General features: G+C 45.3%; 1 protein-coding gene across 1 annotated transcript in view; it reads left to right on the plus strand.

The window, feature by feature from the left end:
• Window positions 1-17,707, plus strand: part of TMA16 (translation machinery associated 16 homolog) — a gene marked incomplete at its 5' end in the record, with an annotated part of 113,646 nt that extends 95,939 nt beyond the window's left edge. Inside the window, 2 exons of the mRNA XM_082249123.1 lie at window positions 3,865-3,907; window positions 17,107-17,707. Of these exons, the coding sequence (XP_082105249.1) occupies window positions 3,865-3,907; window positions 17,107-17,278 (215 nt within the window). The 3' untranslated portion in view covers window positions 17,279-17,707. The remainder of the gene's footprint in view (window positions 1-3,864; window positions 3,908-17,106) is intronic.
• Between the last annotated feature and the right edge of the window lie 2,895 nt (window positions 17,708-20,602).

A 20,602-nucleotide genomic window follows, 5' to 3' on the forward strand; every position in this document is an offset into this window, starting at 1 on the left:
GATGACTGATCCTAGCTTTGCCACTTTACCCAAAAGTGCTAAAGATTCCTGCTCTACCTCCTCCCCTTGTTTAGGTGGCCTATAGCAAACCCCCACAATTACTTTTCCCTTTTCTCCTTCCCTATGGAGTTCTACCCATACGGATTCTAACTCCATACTCATCCCTTCCGTAATGTCACTCCTCTCAATCACCTTTACATTATTCTTGAAGTAGAGACATACTCCTCCCACTCTTTTTCCTACCCTGTCCTTCCGGTACACTGAATACCCTTGGATATTTGCCAGCCAGTCATGTGAGGGGTCGAACCAAGTCTCCGTTATTCCCACAAGGTCTATGTCATCTTCGTGTACTAACATTTCCAACTCATCCATTTTATTAGCTAGGCTCCTGGCATTAGCATATACTCCTCTTAGTTTTACGGAAGTTAAACGTGATTGGTGGTTATGTTTATTCCTGTTTGGTCTGCGGTTCTCCCGCACAGACCTACCGATTGACGCTGTGGACCTACTATCGCTGCTGACCCTACAACTGTCTTCAGTCCTTTGTTCCCTCCTAACTGACTCTACTTCTGAGCCCTCCCCCCCGTCTCCTAGTTTAAAAGCTCCTCTAACTTGGTGGCCATCTTTCTCCCCAAAAGAGCTGTACCGCCCCCATTAGGGTGCAGCCCATCCTTACTAAAGAGCCGGTAGCCGACTGAGAAGTCGGCCCAGTTCTCCAGGAACCCAAACCCCTCCTTCCTACACCAATTCCTCAGCCACTTGTTAAGTTCCCTAATCTCCTTCTGCCTCTCCTGTGTGGCTCGAGGTACAGGCAGTATTTCAGAGAAAACAACCTTGGAGGTCCTTTTCCTCAATCTATTACCTAAGTCCCTGAAATCGTTCTTAAGGATCCTCCACCTATCTTTAACTTTGTCATTAGTGCCCACATGCACCATGACCGCTGGGTCATCCCCAGCCCCGCACAACAATCTGTCTGCCAGATCTGCGATATGCCGAACGCGGGCGCCCGGTAAACAACAAACTGTTCGGTTAACGAGATCTTTTTTACAGATTGCCCTCTCTGTCCTCTTGAGAATTGAGTCCCCAACTACCACAACCTTTCTAACCTTTCCTGAGTTATGGCCCCCCTTCTTCCTGGAGCCGTCCCTCCCCTGGCAGCTGGGGGAGGGTGCATGCTCCAGCACTGCCACCCCTGAGTTGATATCCCCCTCAACCTGCAACTCGGCAAATATGTTAGGGTGTACCAACTCAGGCCTCCCTGACACTCCTCCCACTAACATTCCTAACAGTCACCCAGCTGCGTGCCTCTGCTGCGTGCGTCTCCTCAATTCCTCCCTCCTCTATGCTGGCCCCTGCCAGCGCCTGATGGGTAATGTCCAAGCTCCTTTCCAGGTTGTAGATGCGACGCAGTCTTGCCACTGTGTTCTCTAGATCCACGATGTGGGCTTCCAGAGCAACAAGTTGCTCACATCTTGCACAGCAGCATTCGTCCTCGATTGGTTCATCAAGAAACTCATACATGGCGCAAGAAGTGCACTGAGTGGCATCCCCAATCCTGTCGGACATTATTACCCACTACTCTATGGGGATAATGTTAACGACCTGCTCTTCCTTACCTACACTACCTCTATCTCCCCTGGTACTAAACCTGGGGTACTCACCAGTCGCTAATATACTAACCAGTCGCTAAGATACTTACCAGTCGCAAAGATAGCAACAGACGCAAAGATACTCACCAGTCGCAAGATACACACCAGTCGCAAGATACTCACCAGTCGCAAGATGCTCACCAGTCGCAAGATACACACCAGTCGCAAGATACACACCAGTCGCAAGATACACACCAGTCGCAAGATACACACCAGTCGCAAGATACACACCAGTCGCAAGATACACACCAGTCGCCAGATACTCACCAGTTGCAAAAATACTTACCAGTCGCAAAGAATCTCACCAGTCGCAAGAATCTCACCAGTCGCAAGAATCTCTCCAGTCGCAAGAATCTCTCCAGTCGCCAGATACTCACCAGTCGCCAGATACTCACCAGTCGCCAGATACTCACCAGTCGCCAGATACTCACCAGTCGCCAGATACTCACCAGTCGCCAGATACTCACCAGTCGCCAGATACTCACCAGTCGCCAGATACTCACCAGTCGCCAGATACTCACCAGTCGCCAGATACTCACCAGTTGCAAGATACTCACCAGTTGCAAGATACTCCCCAATCGCCAGATACTCACCAGTCGCAAGATACTCACCAGTCGCAAGATACTCACCAGTCGCAAAGATACTCACCAGTCGCAAAGATACTTCCCAGTCGCATGATATCCGCTTTTATTTCTATTTTCAGCCACGGGTCCTTTGGGGTCCCCAATGTAAGTGTGAGGGCATTGCTCTTAGGGTTGAGAACCAACAACCATTCTCCCAATAGAAGGGGTTAAGCTGTGACCTACTAAGATTGGGACTAGAATGTATGTCCTTGGTGACGGGCAGTATTTGTTATACCTATTTTGTGCTTGCAAATGGAAGCACAGTATCAGTATCTGGGACCTCCTATCTAACACTTTGGACCCTGAAACAGGGAGTATCCACATTTTGTAATTTGAAAAAAATGGTAATTGGATGTGGAGCAATTTTGATACAATATACAGTATATAACACATATAGGGAGGGTCAATTTTCAAGTCGTTTTTTGTTTAATCCTACATCAAGGACATCATTGGCTGAAAGTGATGGATGCTTTCCTGAGTCTCTTTGAAGATCTTTTTTTTTTTGGGACTTTGTTCCTACTTCTTTGGGCTCAATCTTTACACTCCTAACAAGGCAAAGACAGGCTCTATCTCTATCACAAAAGCTGGGATGGCCTGTAATGTGTGCCATTCGGCGCCATATCGTGTGGATAGGGACCTCCAGTGCACTGCTACTCATTGATCTCATTGTCAGGGTACCTGGTGCCCTACAGCTCCAGTGTGGTGATACCCCTTTAGGTGAGTCAACTCCCTAAAGACCCTGCAAGGCACACCCACTATAATGATGAAGTTTTAGGCCTGAAATAGCTTTGCAGCTGGACTGGTGAGTTTAATGTGGAGTTGTGACAGTTACCATTGCAGTGTTCCCTAGCCTTGTGGAGGCTTTGAGTGTTCAGGGCAGTAGCATACTGTGTGTTTCCCCTTGGGGTGCTAAATGAGCAGTGACGTGTGTAACAGGCAAAGTGCGGTACGGCTCACTTCTGCATATGCACAGGTGGTATGTTGACTCTGGTTCCCATACATGTAATTTTCCATGCCTCGCACGGACTCATATTTCTTATTTTAACAAAAAAAATTGAGTATTGTGTCCGTGTGCACTAAAAATAATTTCATTATTTTTTTTTGAAAATTTGCATTTGATAAATTGTTGTGCAGATATCAAAAGTTTTGGAAACATTTTCCACTACTATGTTTGACCTCTGCGTTCAGAAAATATAGGTATAATGTTCTGGGAGTTTGAAATAATTTTATGGCCAAAAAATTATGTGCAAAAATAAAAAAATATATATAATAATATATATATATTAAAAAATATATTTTATATATATATATATATATATATATATATATATATATATATATATATATATATATATATATTAAACTTTTGAATAGGCATGGCAGAACCTCTAAGGACTTTTCCTTGGTTGAAAAACCATGGTTGAGTCATAAACCTTTATTCTGGTTGAATTTTTGAGGTATGAATACATTTAAGTGTATAGTCTTTTTTTTTTTTGCCTGATATTAACTTAGAACCTAAGTTAATACATATTTTGTCATTGTGACTGTCATCTAAGAAGATTTTTGTATTAATTTATTTATTTTTCTTTCAGAGATACCAGATATTGTGAATTCAAAACATCTAAAAACTTTCAGGTATTTTTGTATATTTTTTTATGCATCTGTGTTTTACTATCTGTCAACGCATTTAATGTTGAGGACAAACAGGAATGATTTTTTGATGCATTTAGCAGGTTGGGGAAATGTAGAGTGCCGGGAGCCAAATAGGGAGATTATATCCTCTATTTTGTCTAATAAAGATGTAGTGGAGTGCCTGGAGGCAGGAGAAATGGGGAAATGACAGCGTGTCCTACATTGCTCCTGCTAAATAAATTGTGGATCAAAACAAAGCAACACTTCAAATATGAGGGATATACGAGATATTATCGGCTTTTCCATAATTATAACTTTGTTGAATTATTTAAATTGAAAGGGTTTTTCTACGTTGTCTGAATACAGATTGCGATACATCCCACAATTATATGAGGGTACAACATTGAAGGATTTTCAATCACTTAGAATGGAGTTTGGACTTCCAAATGTTTTTCCAATATTTACAGTTAAGACACGCCATATCTGCACAGGCAAAGGTTTCTCTCTGGAGTCTGTCTAATCCGGTGATACTGTATAGGCTTCTGGGAAAGTATATTAAAAAATGTACTATCTCATTTTTATATAGCTTCTTTTTGAATCAAGTATCCAATGTGATGTCTTTAACATGTAGCAAGGGATGGGAGGAAGATATTGGTCCCATGTCTAATGAGGAATGGTCCAATATTTTGGAAAATGTGACTAAGGTCTCCCTCTCATCCACACAGAAGCTTACACAGCTATTTATTGTGCATCGTACATACCACACCCCTACTCGTTTATATAAATGGCAAAGGAGGGATTCTCCGTTATGCCCTCTGTAAGATTCATAATGGTACATTTATTCATATGTTATGGAAATGCCCCAAACTTACCTTACTTATATATATATATATATATATATATATATATATATATATATATATATATATATATATATATATAGACGCCAGTTCTTGGAGTGCTTTCTTTTTAGCCAGAAAGCTTGTTGCGAGAAAGTGGCATTCTCCTTCTCCTCCCAGTCATTCCGAGTGGGTTGAGAAGGTGAATACAACACTACTTCGTGAATATCTCACATACAAACATAGAGGCAGTTCTAGAAAATTTGATCGTATTTGGGAACAATGGCTAGCTGTTCCGGGGGTTGGCCCCAGCACAGCTGGCCGCCATTAGAATTTTTGGAGGCACGCCTCCTTAAGTTTAGAAAACTGTTGACTTTCAGAGACCCTAAAAGGTAGACCAATGTAATGTGTTAGGAGAAAACTATATTGATCTCGAGTATATACCGATCTTGGCAGAGGTGGTGTTTTTTTGTTTTTTTTTCCTCGTTTTTTTTCTTCTTGGGGGGGGGGGTTGTGTTAAGAATGTAGTTAGTTAGGATTTAAAATGGAAAAAATAGTTGTATACTAAAATATGTGCATGTGACGAGATGAAGGTATTTTTGTACAGAGATAAATAATGATCACATATATATGTATTGATGGATGCACATAGATCTGTTATACTGCTATATACAGTGCCTTGCGAAAGTATTTGGCCCCCTTGAACTTTTCGACCTTTTGCCACATTTCAGGCTTCAAACATAAAGATATAAAACTGTAATTTTTTGTGAAGAATCAACAACAAGTGGGACACAATCATGAAGTGGAACGAAATTTATTGGATATTTCAAACTTTAACAAATAAAAAACTGAAAAATTGGGCGTGCAAAATTATTCAGCCCCTTTACTTTCAGTGCAGCAAACTCTCTCCAGAAGTTCAGTGAGGATCTCTGAATGATCCAATGTTGACCTAAATGACTAATGATGATAAATAGAATCCACCTGTGTGTAATCAAGTCTCCGTATAAATGCACCTGCACTGTGATAGTCTCAGAGGTCCGTTTAAAGCGCAGAGAGCATCATGAAGAACAAGGAACACACCAGGCAGGTCCGAGATACTGTTGTGGAGAAGTTTAAAGCCTGATTTGGATACAAAAAGATTTCCCAAGCTTTAAACATTCCAAGGAGCACTGTGCAAGCGACAATATTGAAATGGAAGGAGTATCAGACCACTGCAAATCTACGAAGACCTGGCCGTCCCTCTAAACTTTCAGCTCATACAAGGAGAAGACTGATCAGAGATGCAGCCAAGAGGCCCATGATCACTCTGGATGAACTGCAAAGATCTACAGCTGAGGTGGGAGACTCTGTCCATAGGACAACAATCAGTCGTATACTGTACAAATCTGGCTTTTATGGAAGAGTGGCAAGAAGAAAGCCATTTCTTAAAGATATCCATAAAAAGTGTCGTTTAAAGTTTGCCACAAGCCACCTGGGAGACACACCAAACATGTGGAAGAAGGTGCTCTGGTCAGATGAAACCAAAATCAAACTTTCTCTTACGTCCTCCGACAGTCGCCGCCACCTCTAAGTCATCACTGTTGGGTATTGACTTCCCATCCGCAGGAGTAGCTAGGCATATAGACTTAGTCAAAAGACAAAAGGCATTAGCATATACACACCCATGGGGGCTGTCCCATCTGGTCAATACCCCCCCTGCATCACCACTCCCAACTCAGTTTTAATCTGCCTAGCGTCAGGAGTAGTCAGGCTTACCTTGTGCTGGGGCTTCAGTCTCAGCCTTCCTAATCTTTTATTTGATTTTCTTTGAAAATGTCAGTTTTTTTCTCTTACTTTACTAGCTGTTTATTTTGTCAGCTTCTAGTGTTAGTCTTCTCTTCGGATGAAGATGGATCATGCGGTGCTGGGATTCGGACTGACCGCCCTGGTTCTCCAGAGCAAAAGGGTCAGATGGACCCCCAGCCCACCATCGAGCGTTCAGTTATGGCTCGCCCTGGCATTACGAACGACCCATCCCTGTTTGCTGCAGGGATGCAGCCGTGAGGTGGCTACCTCACAGGACAAATCTGCGGTGCTGCAGTGTCATGTCCCTGGCTCACGGCACTCCCTGTCAGGTGAGGACAGCGGTTTTCCGTGCATAGAGGCTTCCCACGCCATCTGGTACAGGTAAGTACTTCTGTGTGGGGCCTCTGTCTGGGGTGGCAGTCTGTGTTGCTGTGTGTCCCCCATGTCTGTCCTGTGTGACTCCCTGATGCGGTCCCTGCGGGGATCGCTTGTGCAGTTTTCTGTATGTGTGGGGGTCACCTTCCCTGTGTCACTTCGGTGCATTGTTGGGGGTGCAAACTTTGTGTGGCGACCGCAGCAGAGTGAACTTGCACGGTCCGCCATCTTTGATTTGGGCAGGCATGGTCAGCCTCTCTGTGGGCGATACTGCATGCTGTTTTGGCGCCATCCGCCGCCATTTTGGTGGGTGTAGAACGATCGGTCCGACCGCATGTTCGGCGCCCATTTTCTTGAAGCCTCCAATGCAATCCTATTGGGCAGCCATTTTCCCTAAGACTAAAAATCTTTAAGTTCAGCCTACTTCAGCAGCACTTCCTTTCCATATGCAGCAGGACATCGGTGGCATCACTCTGCGGGCTCTGCAGGTTATCGCTCTCAATATTCCTCGCTTCTAGCTCAGTTTTCTCTCTCCTTTTGGGGTCTTTGTCACTGTAGCTGTAGCGGTGGGCTGCGCATTCCGCAGCGATTTAAAAGGGGCAGTACACATTTATTGCACTGTTTTTTTTCTGTGAACTTTGAGCAATGGATTCTCAGGAAAGCAAGTTCCCCCCAGCTTTAGTAGGGGTCCCCAGTTCTCCTGTGGCCCCGCTGTGACCCGATTTAGCTGCTGTAGTGGCGACTTTGGTGTCTAATATGGAAATGCTGATGTCTGAACGTGCTGCAAAAAAGAGGCCCAGATTTGTCTCTCTCTTCTGATTCAGATGGGGATATGGCTGCTGCTGTGACCGTGGCCTTTTCAGGGTCCCGCTCATCCCTGGACCCCCCGGGGTCCGAGGGGGAGGCTGAAATGGAGGGGGTTGATACCTCCTCCCCAGGGTCACCTGAAGAACGGGCGACCATGGATGAGTTAATTGTTTCTGTTAAGGAAACCTTGCATTTAGAGGATGAGCCCTGTCCTCCGGGCGTTGTGTCCTCCTTTGGGACGCACAGGACCCGCAAGTCTGCGCAGGTTTTCCCCTGCCCAGCTGAATTTCATTAGACTGTTAATGAAATGTGGCGCACGTTAAAACATCCATTCCTGGTACCTAGTCGGTTCAAATTGCTTTATCCTTTTGCACCGGCTACGGAATCGCGATGGTGTGTGCCTCCACAGGTAGATCACACTGTGGCCGTGTTAAACAAGGCTACCTTGGTTCCTACTGAGGATACCCCGGTTTTCCGGGATCCCACGGACCAGCGGTTGGAGTCTCTAGCTCGCCATTCCTATACGGTGGCGGGTTCGTTGCTCAAACCCGTATTCGCGTCCTGGTGGCTCAGGCGGTGGCTGATTGGACTAAGATGCTTAGGAGCAATCTCGTGTCTGATGGTGTTCCGCCTGCCCGGCTGGAAATGGTGGATCAGATCCACCAAGGAGTCATGTATTTGTGTGATGCGGCCTTGAATGAGGCCCCCTTAGTGGCTCGCCTCTCTAGTGTCGCGGTGCTTAACCGGCGACTGATATGGCTGAAGAAGTCAGAAGTCCGGCAATGCTGGCGCGGTGGGTCAATCCACCTCTGCCTGAAGGGGCGCCCTCACCCGTTTCAGGGGTGGGGGGACGTTTGCGCGGTTTCCTCCAACCTTGGTTGCTCCGGATATCGGACAGGTGGGTTCTGGAAATCGTTCGATCGGGATACAAGATCGAATTTCTTTCCCGGCCGGCGGACAGATTCTTTCCCTCCAATCTCCATCTGCTTCCGGGGCGTCTGCAGGACTTGCATCAAGCGGTGCAGGACCTGCTTGCTCAGGGCATGATTGTCCCGGTGCCTCATCGGGACAGGTTTCGGGGGTTTTATTCGAATCTGTTCACTGTGCCCAGAAAGGAGGGCAAAGTGCGTCCTATTCTGGACCTAAAAGCGCTCAACCGATTTGTGCGTGTTCGGAAGTTCCGGATGGAATCTATCCGGTCGGTGGTGGCCTCCTTGAGTCCAGGGGAATTCCTGGCCTCGATAGATTTAAAAGATGTGTACCTGCACATCCCCATTTTCGAGGGTCATCAGCGGAGCTATCGCAGAGGACCACTACCAGTTTGTGGCGTTACCTTTCGGTCTCGCTTCGGCACCAAGGGTGTTTACCAAAGTGTTGGCACCGGTTCTTGGGTTACCTGGACGATCTACTTCTGAGATCACGTGCCAGCCAGGACCTAGTGCGCGATCTGTCCACCACGGTACAGACGCTGCAGGAATTCGGGTGGACCATCAACATTCAAAAATCAAAGTTGTCTCCATCGCTTCGTCTTCCCTTGATTCTGGACTCTGCTCAGGCAAAGGTGTTCTTGCCGGAGGACAAGTTCTGGACTTTGCAGGACGAGCTCAGGTCCCTCAGGGACAACCCGTCCTCGTCACTCAGGACCTGTATGCGGGCCCTGGGGTTGATGGTATCGGCCTTCGAGGCAATACCCTTTGCTCAGTTCCACACGCAGGCTCTCCAAGGGGAGATCCTGGCCAGATGGGACAGACTGCCTCAGTCCCTGGATCTGTGTGTCTCCTTGAGTCGTCAGACCAGATTGGCTCTTCTATGGTGGCTCCAGTCCCCGTCGGTGGCGGAAGGCAAGTCCTTCCGTCCGTTGGTGTGGACGGTGATCACCACGGATGCCAGCCTGTCAGGCTGGGGTGGAGTTCTGGGCAACCTGTCTGCCCAGGGCACTTGGTCGGAGGAAGAGTCCTCCCTCCCGATAAATGTGCTGGAATTGCGAGCGATAAAACTCTGTCTCTTCCAGTGGTTGGGCCGTCTTCGGGGGCCGTCCTGTCCGGGTACAGACGGACAATGCTACCGCGGTGGCCTACATCAACCACCAAGGGGGCACCAGGTGTGCCTGGGGCGGCCCGGGAGGTGACCGACATTCTGTCTTGGGCCGAGGCTCATGTCCCGGCGATCTCGGCAGTTCACATTCCGGGTGTGGAGAATTGGCAGGCCGACTATCTGAGCCGCCAGACCCTGGACCAGGGGGAATGATCCCTACACCCGGAGGTCTTTCAAATGCTGTGTGCGAGGTGGGGATCCCCGGATATGGATCTGTTCGCATCCCGGCTAAATCAAAAGGTGGAAAGGTTTGTGGCAAGAACGCGCGATCCGTTGGCGTACGCCTCGGATGCGTTGGTAGCCCCTTGGCATCAGTATCGTCTGACGTATGCCTTTCCTCCGATTCAGTTACTAGCCCGGTTCCTCCGCAGATTGGTCTCGGAACCGCACCTGGTGATTCTGGTGGCTCCGGACTGGCCACGCTGGTCCTGGTACGCCGACGTTGTTCACCTGGCAGTGGCGTCTGCCTCTGCGGGAAGATCTCCTTCTCAGGGTCCAATCTTCCATCCTGCTTTACAGTCGCTGGCTTTAACGGCCTGGCTGTTGAAACCCAGGTCCTGAAGGACAGGGGTCTCTCTTCTGAGGTCATCCCTACCCTTGTCAAGGCTAGAAAGACCTCCTCTGGTAAAATCTATTACCGTACCTGGAAGGCTTATTTCGCCTGGTGTGAGTCCAGGGGGTTCTCCCCTCGCTCGTACTAGGTGTCCAGAGTGTTGGCCTTCCTCCAGTCTGGGGTGGACCAGCGCCTGGCGCTGGCCACGATCAAGGGCCAGGTGTCCGCACTGGCTATTCTTTTTCAACGCCCTGTGGCGTCTCACTCTCTGGTTCGCACCTTCATTCAAGGTGTGCGACATTTGGCTCCTCCCAGGAAGGAGCCTTTACCTCCATGGGACTTGAACTTGGTTCTGTCCGTCTTACAGCGTGCTCCCTTTGAAAACATTTGGGAAATATCGTTGCCTCTGCTGTCTAAGAAGGTTGCCTTTTTGGTGGCAATCACTTCGGCTCGCAGGGTGTCTGAACTGGCAGCGTTGTCTTGCCGTTCTTCGTACTTGGTGATTCACCGGGATAAGGTGGTTTTGCGTCCGCATCCCTCCTTTCTTCCTAAGGTGGTCCCTGAGTTCCACGTTAATGAGGACATTGTCCTGCCTCCGCTTTGTACGAAGCCTAAACATCCTAAGGAGGTTGCTCTGCATTCCTTGGATGTTGTCAGGGCGATCAGGGTTTACATGTCGTCTACGGAGTCCTTTCGGAAGACGGATTCCCTCTTTGTCCTTCCTGAGGGACCTCGGAAGGGCATGGCTGCTTCTGCAGCCACTATTGCCAAATGGATCAGACAGACCATTGAACAGGCTTTACGCCTTGAAGGAACGGGTTCCACCCTTCCCTGTTAAGGCGCACTCTACCAGATGAGTGAGTGCGTCCTGGGCCTATTGGCATCGGGCCTCGGTGGCCCAGGTGTGCAAGGCTGCGACTTGGTCGTCGGTGCACACTTTTTTAAAATAATACAAAGTAGACGTTCGGGCATCGGCTGATGCTTCCTTTGGCCACAAGGTTCTCAGTGCGGCAGTGCCATGATGGACCCTTGTGTTTTTTTCTGGGTCCCTGGCTGTTGGCATTTGCTTTCCTGGGCTGTTGCTCCTGTTGAGCATTATTTTTTCTGTTGCCCAGTTGGTTCTCTTACAGTGCATGTAAGATTCCTTTCTCTGGTGTGGGTACTGCGTTACCTTTTCTACGGTTGCGTCTCCCACCCCTCATGTCGATACTGCTTTGGGACATCCCAACACTGATGACTTAGAGGTGGCGGCGACTGTCGGAGGACGTAAGAGAAAACTGAATTTTTCTAAAATCTTACCTGTCCTCCGAGTCCTCCGACAGTCGCCGCCCCCGCCCCCGCCCCTCTTTTGGGGTTCTTATTACCTACTGCTATGCTACCAAACTGAGTTGGGAGTGGTGATGCAGCGGGGGTATTGACCAGATGGGACAGCCCCCATGGGTGTGTATATGCTAATGCCTTTTGTCTTTTGACTAAGTCTATATGCCTAGCTACTCCTGCGGATGGGAAGTCAATACCCAACAGTGATGACTTAGAGGTGGCGGCGACTGTCGGAGGACTCAGAGAAAGGAATTTTACAGGTAAGATTTTAAAAAATTCCATTTTTTGGCAACAATGCAAAACATTATGTTTGGCGTAAAAGCAACACAGCTCATCACCCTGAACACACCATCCCCACTGTCAAACATGGTGGTGGCAGCATCATGGTTTGGTCCTGCTTTTCTTCAGCAGGGACAGGGAAGATGGTTAAAATTGATGGGAAGATGGATGGAGCCAAATACAGGACCATTCTGGAAGAAAACCTGATGGAGTCTGCAAAAGACCTGAGATTGGGATGGAGATTTGTCTTCCAACAAGACAATGATCCAAAACATAAAGCAAAATCTACAATGGAATGGTTCACAAATAAACATATCCAGGTGTTAAAATGGCCAAGTCAAAGTCCAGACCTGAATCCAATCGAGAATCTGTGGAAAGAACTGAAAACTGCTGTTCACAAACGCTCTCCATCCAACCTCACTGAGCTTGAGCGGTTTTGCAAGGAGGGATGGGCAAAAATTTCAGTCTCTCGATGTGCAAAACTGATAGAGACATACCCCAAGCTACTTACAGCTGTAATCGCAGCAAAAGGTGGCGCTACAAAGTATTAACTTAAGGGGGCTGAATAATTTTGCACGCCCAACTTTTCAGTTTTTTATTTGTTAAAAAAGTTTGAAATATCCAATAAATTTCGTTCCACTTCATGATTGTGTCCCACTTGTTGATTCTTCACAAAAAATTACAGTTTTATATCTTTATGTTTGAAGCCTGAAATGTGGCAAAAGGTTGAAAAGTTCAAGGGGGCCGAATACTTTCGCAAGGCACTGTATATGTGCGTTTGGGTTTTGACTATTGTACCTATCTTGTTGTAGTGTTAATTTCTTCTTTAATAAAAATGATCTGATTAAAAAAAAAAACAGGAATGATTTTAGCCTTTTTAGTAAATGAGGTAAATTCTACAACGAATCCCCATGAAAGCAGGTGCATCACATTACCTACACAGTGAAAATGCTGCCTTCCCTGAGGGCTTGGAGCCATATGTTGCTCTTAGCTGGAGGTAGAGTGAGAATAAGATGTAGTCAGTTAGCAAATCAGATGTGGTAAGCTGGGTGGTGATAAAAAAAAAAAAATAAAATCTAAAAGCATTATTGCAACACATACATTACTGCTTGTGCTATCTCACGTCACTTGCCGTTCAGTCCTCCCATGTAAAATAGATAGTCTTCCCAAAAGCGTTCTCCATGAACTATAAAAATAAATACATTTTCCTCTTCCACACATCTTCTCCTTTGCACATGATCTTTGAATTCTTCCATATTTATATGATTCCTCTCTGTTCAATGTCTTTTCAATTCATATGGTCCCCCTCTACTAACCCTTCTGAATTTACATTATTCCTTTAACCACTTCCGCACCAGCCGCCGCAGTTGTACGGCGGCAGTCTGGCGCTCCCAGGCAAAGCGCCGTACATGTACGGCGCTCGCCTGGGTGGAGCTAGAGGGCGATCGCACGCCGCCAGAGGCGCGCCCCCGCTCGTCAGCTGGGGAGCCAGCGCGTGTGCCTGGCGGCTCCGATGGCCGCCGGCCACTCGCGTTCTCACGCAGCTGAGAGAGGACAGACGGCTGATGTAAACACAGCAGTCTGTCATTCTCCCTAAAGTGATCATAGAGGCTATGTGATCCTGCTATATAGGATCGTATGTCTCTGTGATTACTTCACAAGCCATGCCCCAGTTAGAATCACGCCCCTAGGAACACACTTAACCCACTGATCACCAGTAATGTTAACCCCTGTCATTTTTACAGTAACAGTGCATATTTTTAGCACTGATTACTGTAGTAATGTCACTGGTACCCCCAAAAGTGTCAGAAATGTCAGGGGTCCGATCTGTCCACCGCAATGTCGCAGTCCCCCCCAAAAAAAATCGCAGATCGCCGCCATTGCTAGTAAAAAAAAAAAAACAATGACATAAATCTTTCCCGTAGTTAGTAAACGCAATAACTTTTGCGCAAACCAATGAAAATGCGCTTATTGCGATTTTTTTTTTTTTTTTTTTTTTTTTTAACCAAAAATATGTAGCAGAAAACAAATTGGCCTAAAATGGTAAATTTTGATTTTTACATATTTTTTTTTGAGAATTTTATATTAAAAAAATGTGAAAAATATTATTTTTTCAAAATGGTCGCTCTCTTTTTGTTTATAGCGCAAACAATTGCACAGGTGATCAAATACCACCAAAAGAAAGCTCTGTTTGTGGGGAAAAAATTACGTCAATTTAGTTTGGGTACAGCATCGCACAACCGCGCAATTGTCCGTTAAAATCACGCAGTGCGGATCGCAAAATAGGGCCTGGTCTTTGAGCAGCCAAATCCTCCGGTCTTAAAGTGGTTAAATATTTTAGCTCTGCCTTACAGCATCAAACACCCCTATGTAGCATTACTTCAGATTAACTATTCATGTGTTACATGCTTATCTCACATGGTGCCAAGTAAATTAATTCCGAATCTTTACATTTACCTGATTGAGAAGGCCATAATCAACATAGTAATACATTTAAGCATAGAAACCAACTGGGTTCATAAATCAAACCTGTAGCCATATGCAATAAACAAGATGCATATGGCTACAGGTTTGATTTATGAACCCAGTTGGTTTCTATGCTTAAATGTTATTGGAAATCTACCATAATATATTAGCTGTAACTGTATTATAAGTGTGAATTTTCCTTTGTACTGTTTTTCAGAACTTTATAAATCTACAATATAATGGGTCCTGTATTAAACCCGGGTTAGCATTCTGTGCATTAATGAACATTCCCAGTGCAGTGATTCACCTTTCGAGATTGTGTGTCATGCACAGATGACATATGTATACCTCTTGTCCTTCAGAATATGACAGAGACATGTATGGTACAGTAGGCAAATGTTACATTTGTTCTATGATAGTAGTACAATGGTAGAAATATATACATCTTGGTGTCCTTCCTTCAGTATCTCTCCCTGCAGCCTTGCCCTTGTAAACTCATTCATTTATTGTTGGGTAAAGGCACAATTTTGATTCCTTATTTAGCCCAATACATTGATAACACCCACAGTCACTAAATGGCTTTGCAGATCCTTGAAAGGGGTGTGCAAAGAGAGGAAGTCACAATACCTTGCTTGTTAATGTTGATTATTTCTGGCCCGTGAAGTAGAGGTCCTGACATTTCACAGATTAAAGAATACTGAAATATAGAAATGGTTATGGTTCTCTTTTGGACTTTCAAAATATAAACACAGAAGACTTCTTCCATTAAATGTATTCTTTCACTTGCAAACAGAGGTCATTATGGCATATTGCGGAAAAACTGACATTTAAAAATATGGAATTCCATTACATCCAGTTACATAATTATTGGAACAATCGTTATTTTTGTCTATAAAATGACATTTCCATGTGGCAGTGGTCTTGTTGGTTAAAGCGAATAACCATTAACCATTGATTACCACGTTTTATGATTCTTTTGATATCATAGATTAACATTAATATTTTTTATTGTAAATTATTTTTACATTTCAAGCAGTTTTACAGTCTAGAATGTACATTTAATTGATATTTGAATTAAGTGACCATTGTGCCACTAGTGAAACTCTTCAAAGCGGGAACTACAGGTACTTCTTGCTCCTCTAGCCCTACCCTTTGTCCTTCTGTGTTGTCTCCAACTGTTCCTTGGTTTGATGCTGCAGCCACAGAATAGGTAAAGGCTTTGAACTGGACTTTGCCCAGTTGTATTATTACCTGGGTAGCATTAGTGGCTCATTTTGGTCTGTCTTGATGCCTTTAGGCACCAGTCATTAGTTACTGGTGATGATTCTTCTTTCACATTTCTAACAACATTAAGGGCCTGTGTTAGCAGGTTTTTGTTTGCTTTAAATGAGTTTTGAATTTTGTCTTTGGGAATAAAAAAAACCCATGCAAAAAAATTAGGGGGCAGCTTCAGGCTTTAGTAGGTTCTTAAATTCTGACAACTGCTGTGAGTGCAGGCAGGGAAAGAGCTCATCTTGGCTTCATAGGAGTCAGGGAGGTAGGAAAAGAAGCCCCAGGAGCCATACATCACACAAAACCCACATGTACCCCTGGTTTCCCTAGTTATCCCCCCTCCCTCTTTTATAGATCCATCCAATTATGATGATTTAGTTGAATGAAACTGTACGTTATGTGATCTGTTTCTCTTGCTCTGTTTACTGTTTCCTGTATTTTGAAAAATTTAGAATAAAAATCTTAAAAACAAAAAAAACCCACATGTAAAGAGTAAAAGCAGCTTTGGCCTAGACTCTGTCCAGGTCACACCCCTGACATGTTTTACCCTGCCCACTGGGCTCTGTCATGCCTGACTAAGCCCCATGGATGGAGTGAAACATGTTGGAGGTGTGGCCTGGACAGGGTCTAGGCTGAGGCTGCTTCCACTCTTTACGTATGGGTTTTGTGTGATGTGCCGCTCCTGAAACTTTTTTTTCCATCTTTATTTAAAAAAAAAAAAGAAAGAAATTTAAAGAATGTTAAGTGCGGATTAGGAGTCAACTGCAAGTGAAATGCATCAATGAATCCTGAATAATATCAGAAGTGTCTTCAAACTGATTGACACAAAAGCACAAAGTGCTTTGGCAATGCCCTGAAACTGAAATTAGTTGCTTTTGGTTACCTTTTTGAAGCAGTTTTTCACTTATCAGATTGGCTATTTACCTGGGTTCCCACAGTATTACAGATTTTATCTGACTAACTGACTTTACTAATAGCTGAGTTGTGTAGGGATATTATTATTATAGGGATATGTATTTAAATTGAATGGTCGGTGGCAAAATTAGTTGATCTGACAGATCAAATATAAAAAAAAAAATCCTACTGCTTATGGACAGCTTAGTATTTGTACTCAGCCTGAACTTTACTTTTCTCAGTAGCGTCCAACTAAGGTAGTAAAATATTACCATTTTATTTCCTATACAAAGATACATTTCAATAATGGGGATACGTGTTATGTACTTGTGCTTTACATGATTTATAAATGACTGTGCTGCTTCAGCCTCTTGTACAGTTTTAGGCACTGAAGGTATGTTTGATTGATGAACCATTTTCTAGAATTCCTCAGGGCAGCTCTGTGTGGTTCTGATAAATTAACCAACTTTTTTTTTTTCCTCCCCTTCCCTTTTGTTCCGTCTCATTGCACTTTTCAGAGAATGGGATTTGGATCTGAAGAAGCTGCCAAATATTAAAATGCGCAAATTTTCTGTCAGTGATTCACTTCCTAAAAGCGAGAAAGATCTTTCAGAGAAAGACAATAAAGAGGAAGAAAACCTGGAAAATGAAGACAAGTCTTCTCTTGAGTCAGACAGTGGAAGTGAGTGAAGTGTACCGAGAGACTGTTCAAATATGAAAACCACAAAACTACATAGAAACCGCTTCGAAGGCAATATCTTCCATGCTTGGAATGCAAAATGAAGAATGTTATTTGAAATTTGTCACATCTTACATAACTGTTATTCATAACAGAATTTCATATACCTATTGTTTGCAAGATCTTTTAGTGTTATTAACCCAGATTGGTGGGAGCTCTTCATACAAGGCCCTAAGAGAGAAAATAATAGTTTTTCTGATGTGCCATGGAATACAGCTCTATATGTCTCAAGTGAGATGATTAACTGAAGAGTGAGCATATTTCAATATGCGTTCGACTCACTTGATGTGCTACAGATAATTGAAATCTTAAAGTAAAGACTGTGCATGAATTTTAAACATTTTTTGCTGTGAATATAATTCTGTATATTGAACCAGGTATTTGTCTTCTAATTGAAAGTGTGTATATGTCAGTAAGACTAGTATCACTATTAAGGCGCAAGCACTGGACAGGACCTTGTATATTAGGGACTTTAAAATTTGTAGTCTCAGACAGTCTGTCCAGTTTACTAAAAGAAAAAAAAATACAACAAATGTTTGCGTGTGCAAATAAAAACAGATGTTTGCTCAACTCTTTGAACATCTGATTCAAAAAACATGGACCAATATGATGTAAGTTTGCACATGCTTCTCTGCCAATAATTTTTGTGGATAGACTTTTTCCTATGCAGACTGAGGCGTGTGCAAACACTTTCACATGCTCAGATGTCTGAACAGTGTGTTCCTGGGGGTTGAATGCTGGCCTTTGATTATTGTAGTAGCCAGTACAGTTGTCAGCAACCATTGTTAATTTGAAATTATCTACAATTTATTGACTAAATGAAACACAATAATACAAAATGCAATCTGGAACACTGTAGACCAAGAAACAAATCTGTAAAGCTAAACTCTAGCCTTACTTTAAGTCTTGAATAGTTGCTCCTTTCCAGTACCAAAATTGCTTACTCTGATTTCACTGCATACTGTGAGCTTCTCACAGTGTACATTAGAAGCAGCCGCAAGTTAAGGAATGCCTACATCATTTCTGACCTGGAGGATGTCCAGCATCATCTAGCACTTTCCTGTTTAACTTGTCTGTACCTGGTCTGCCCTTTTCATACTATTTATGGATTTCAGCTCCAAAGATTGTCTACTTCTCCAGACTGACATTTACCCATAAAGGGATTTTGATATTTGCAAGCACCTCCTCTTCCTCTTTTGGGTAGTTTTCTGAGCACAGAGATAGAGCTATGCAATTGAATGCAGTGCAAAGCTGGTGCTTACCATTGTGTGCCTGCTTGTGAGGTGAAGAGGACTGAGGCAGATAGATATTGGTGATGTCAGTTGCTACAGGTAAACAGTGAACAATGTCAACTTAGGCATAGGCACAAGCTGTCTTTTCTCTTACGTCCTCTGACAGTCGCAGCCCGTTTAGTATTCCTTCACCATTGGGTAATGTGCCCTCTCTGCAGGAGCAGGCTAGGTAGTGAAAAGGTTAACAACATAAGCTTTACACAAACACACCTCTAGGGGTCTGTCCCTCAGACATTACCCATCAGCCACTTGGTGCTGCTCTTCAGTTTCTTGCTGCCTAGCTCAGGAGTAGGACTAGGGTACCCTGCTGGGACGCCTTGTCTCAGTTTTTTATTTTCTTTGGAAAATGTTTTTTCTTTTATTTTCTCACTCACTATTGCTGGTTAGTCAGGGGGATCCTCCTGGAGGACTACAAGTGACAGCAGAGCTGGGCCTCGCACTGGATAATCTAGATCCTTATGGAGTCCCAACGTGCCAGCGAGCGTGTTCAGGTTATTGGTACGCCCAGGCCTCGCCACAACGGTGGACAGGGACGAGCCTGCGGATAGCCTCTTCACTGGGATGTCTGAACTCCGGGACACCCTGTGTTGCAGCAGCCCCTCCTGGGGGCACCCCCACTTAGGGTGGGAGGTGTTTCGTGTTCCCGCAGTCCGTGGTATGGTGAGTGATGCTAACATCCCCCCCCCCCCGTGTCCCTGGGACAGTCGCCTGTGGTGGAGTCATGTGGGCCCACTCCTAGGGGAAGGCAAAAATTAAGCTCTCTGTAGTGTCCCCCCCCCCCCTGGCCGATATGGATGGCTCTTGCCTCCCTGGCCCTTTGGGGGCGCTCTGCGGTGAACACTGCCTGGTGGGGGCTTATTACCTTGTCCTGGGGGTGTCTCTGAGGGATCCCCGTGGTGGCCAGCTCCTGGGTGTCCTGAATTTTGGCGCCGTTCGACTCTGCCGCCATTTTGGGTGAGGTCAGCAGCCGTTTTCTAAGCATTTGGCGCCGGTTCGGGCACCATCTTGACTGTGGACGGCTGCCTAATAAGGGTGGCAGCCATTTTGCGAGTGCTTCTGTTCCATTACATTTCTTAGGCATCCATATTGCTGTGGGTTCAATCGGTGTCTAGTGGTTGCAGATCACTTCCTTTTGACTGCAGCGGTTCGTGAAGGGTTCTTGTAGTTTACACTGTGGGGCTATTTTCTTCTGTTTTTATGGACATTTCCCCCTGAAAACAGTACCTTTCCTGTTTATACATAATTTAAAAGGGACTCCGGCGGCGGTGCAGATTTGCGTTGCAGACTGCGGAATCCGCCGATTTAAAGGTCCAGTGTCCAAAAAAATTTTTAGCTTTCAAAATTGAGTCCCAGGATGGCAATTTCCCCACAGACCTGGTTGTTGCTTCGCCAACCCTGAAACAACGTCCATGGCCTCCTTATCTGCTGCATGTGCGACTTTGGCGTCAAAGTTTGATCTGCTGCTGTCTGAACTTACTGTTCTAAACGGCTGATGCCCTCTCAGTTTTCTGATCACGGCCTGCTTTGGTTGCCACGGACACGGAGCCGGCGGATAGGCGCGCCGCACGTGGAGATGCTTTCCCGCCACATGTTTTTGGTGGCGGGCTTTCTGCTCAAACCTGTGTTTGCTTCTGTGCAGTTTTCACAAACGGTCACTGCATGGTTCAAGGTGCTTAGGCGCACCTTAGTGGCGGAGTCGATCCCTCCGACTCTCCTTGCCCTGGTGTATCAAATGACCCAGGCCGTGATGTAACTATGTGACGCGGCCCTGGACGAGGCTCCTCTGGTTGCAAGGTTATCGGCTGTTGGGGTCGCAAACCGCCGCATTATTTGGCAAAAAAGCTGGTCGGCTGACCACGTTCCCAAAAAGACTGTGTCTGATCTCCCTTATGTGGGAGATCGGCTCTGTGGGGACAAACCTCTAAGGGAAAATTACCCTGGCGGTCACAAGAAGCCATTGTCTGGGAAGTCCAAGGCCGGTCA

The sequence above is a fragment of the Pelophylax lessonae genome (genome assembly GCF_965119305.1).
Source record: "Pelophylax lessonae genome assembly, chromosome: 1".
NCBI lineage: Eukaryota > Metazoa > Chordata > Amphibia > Anura > Ranidae > Pelophylax > Pelophylax lessonae.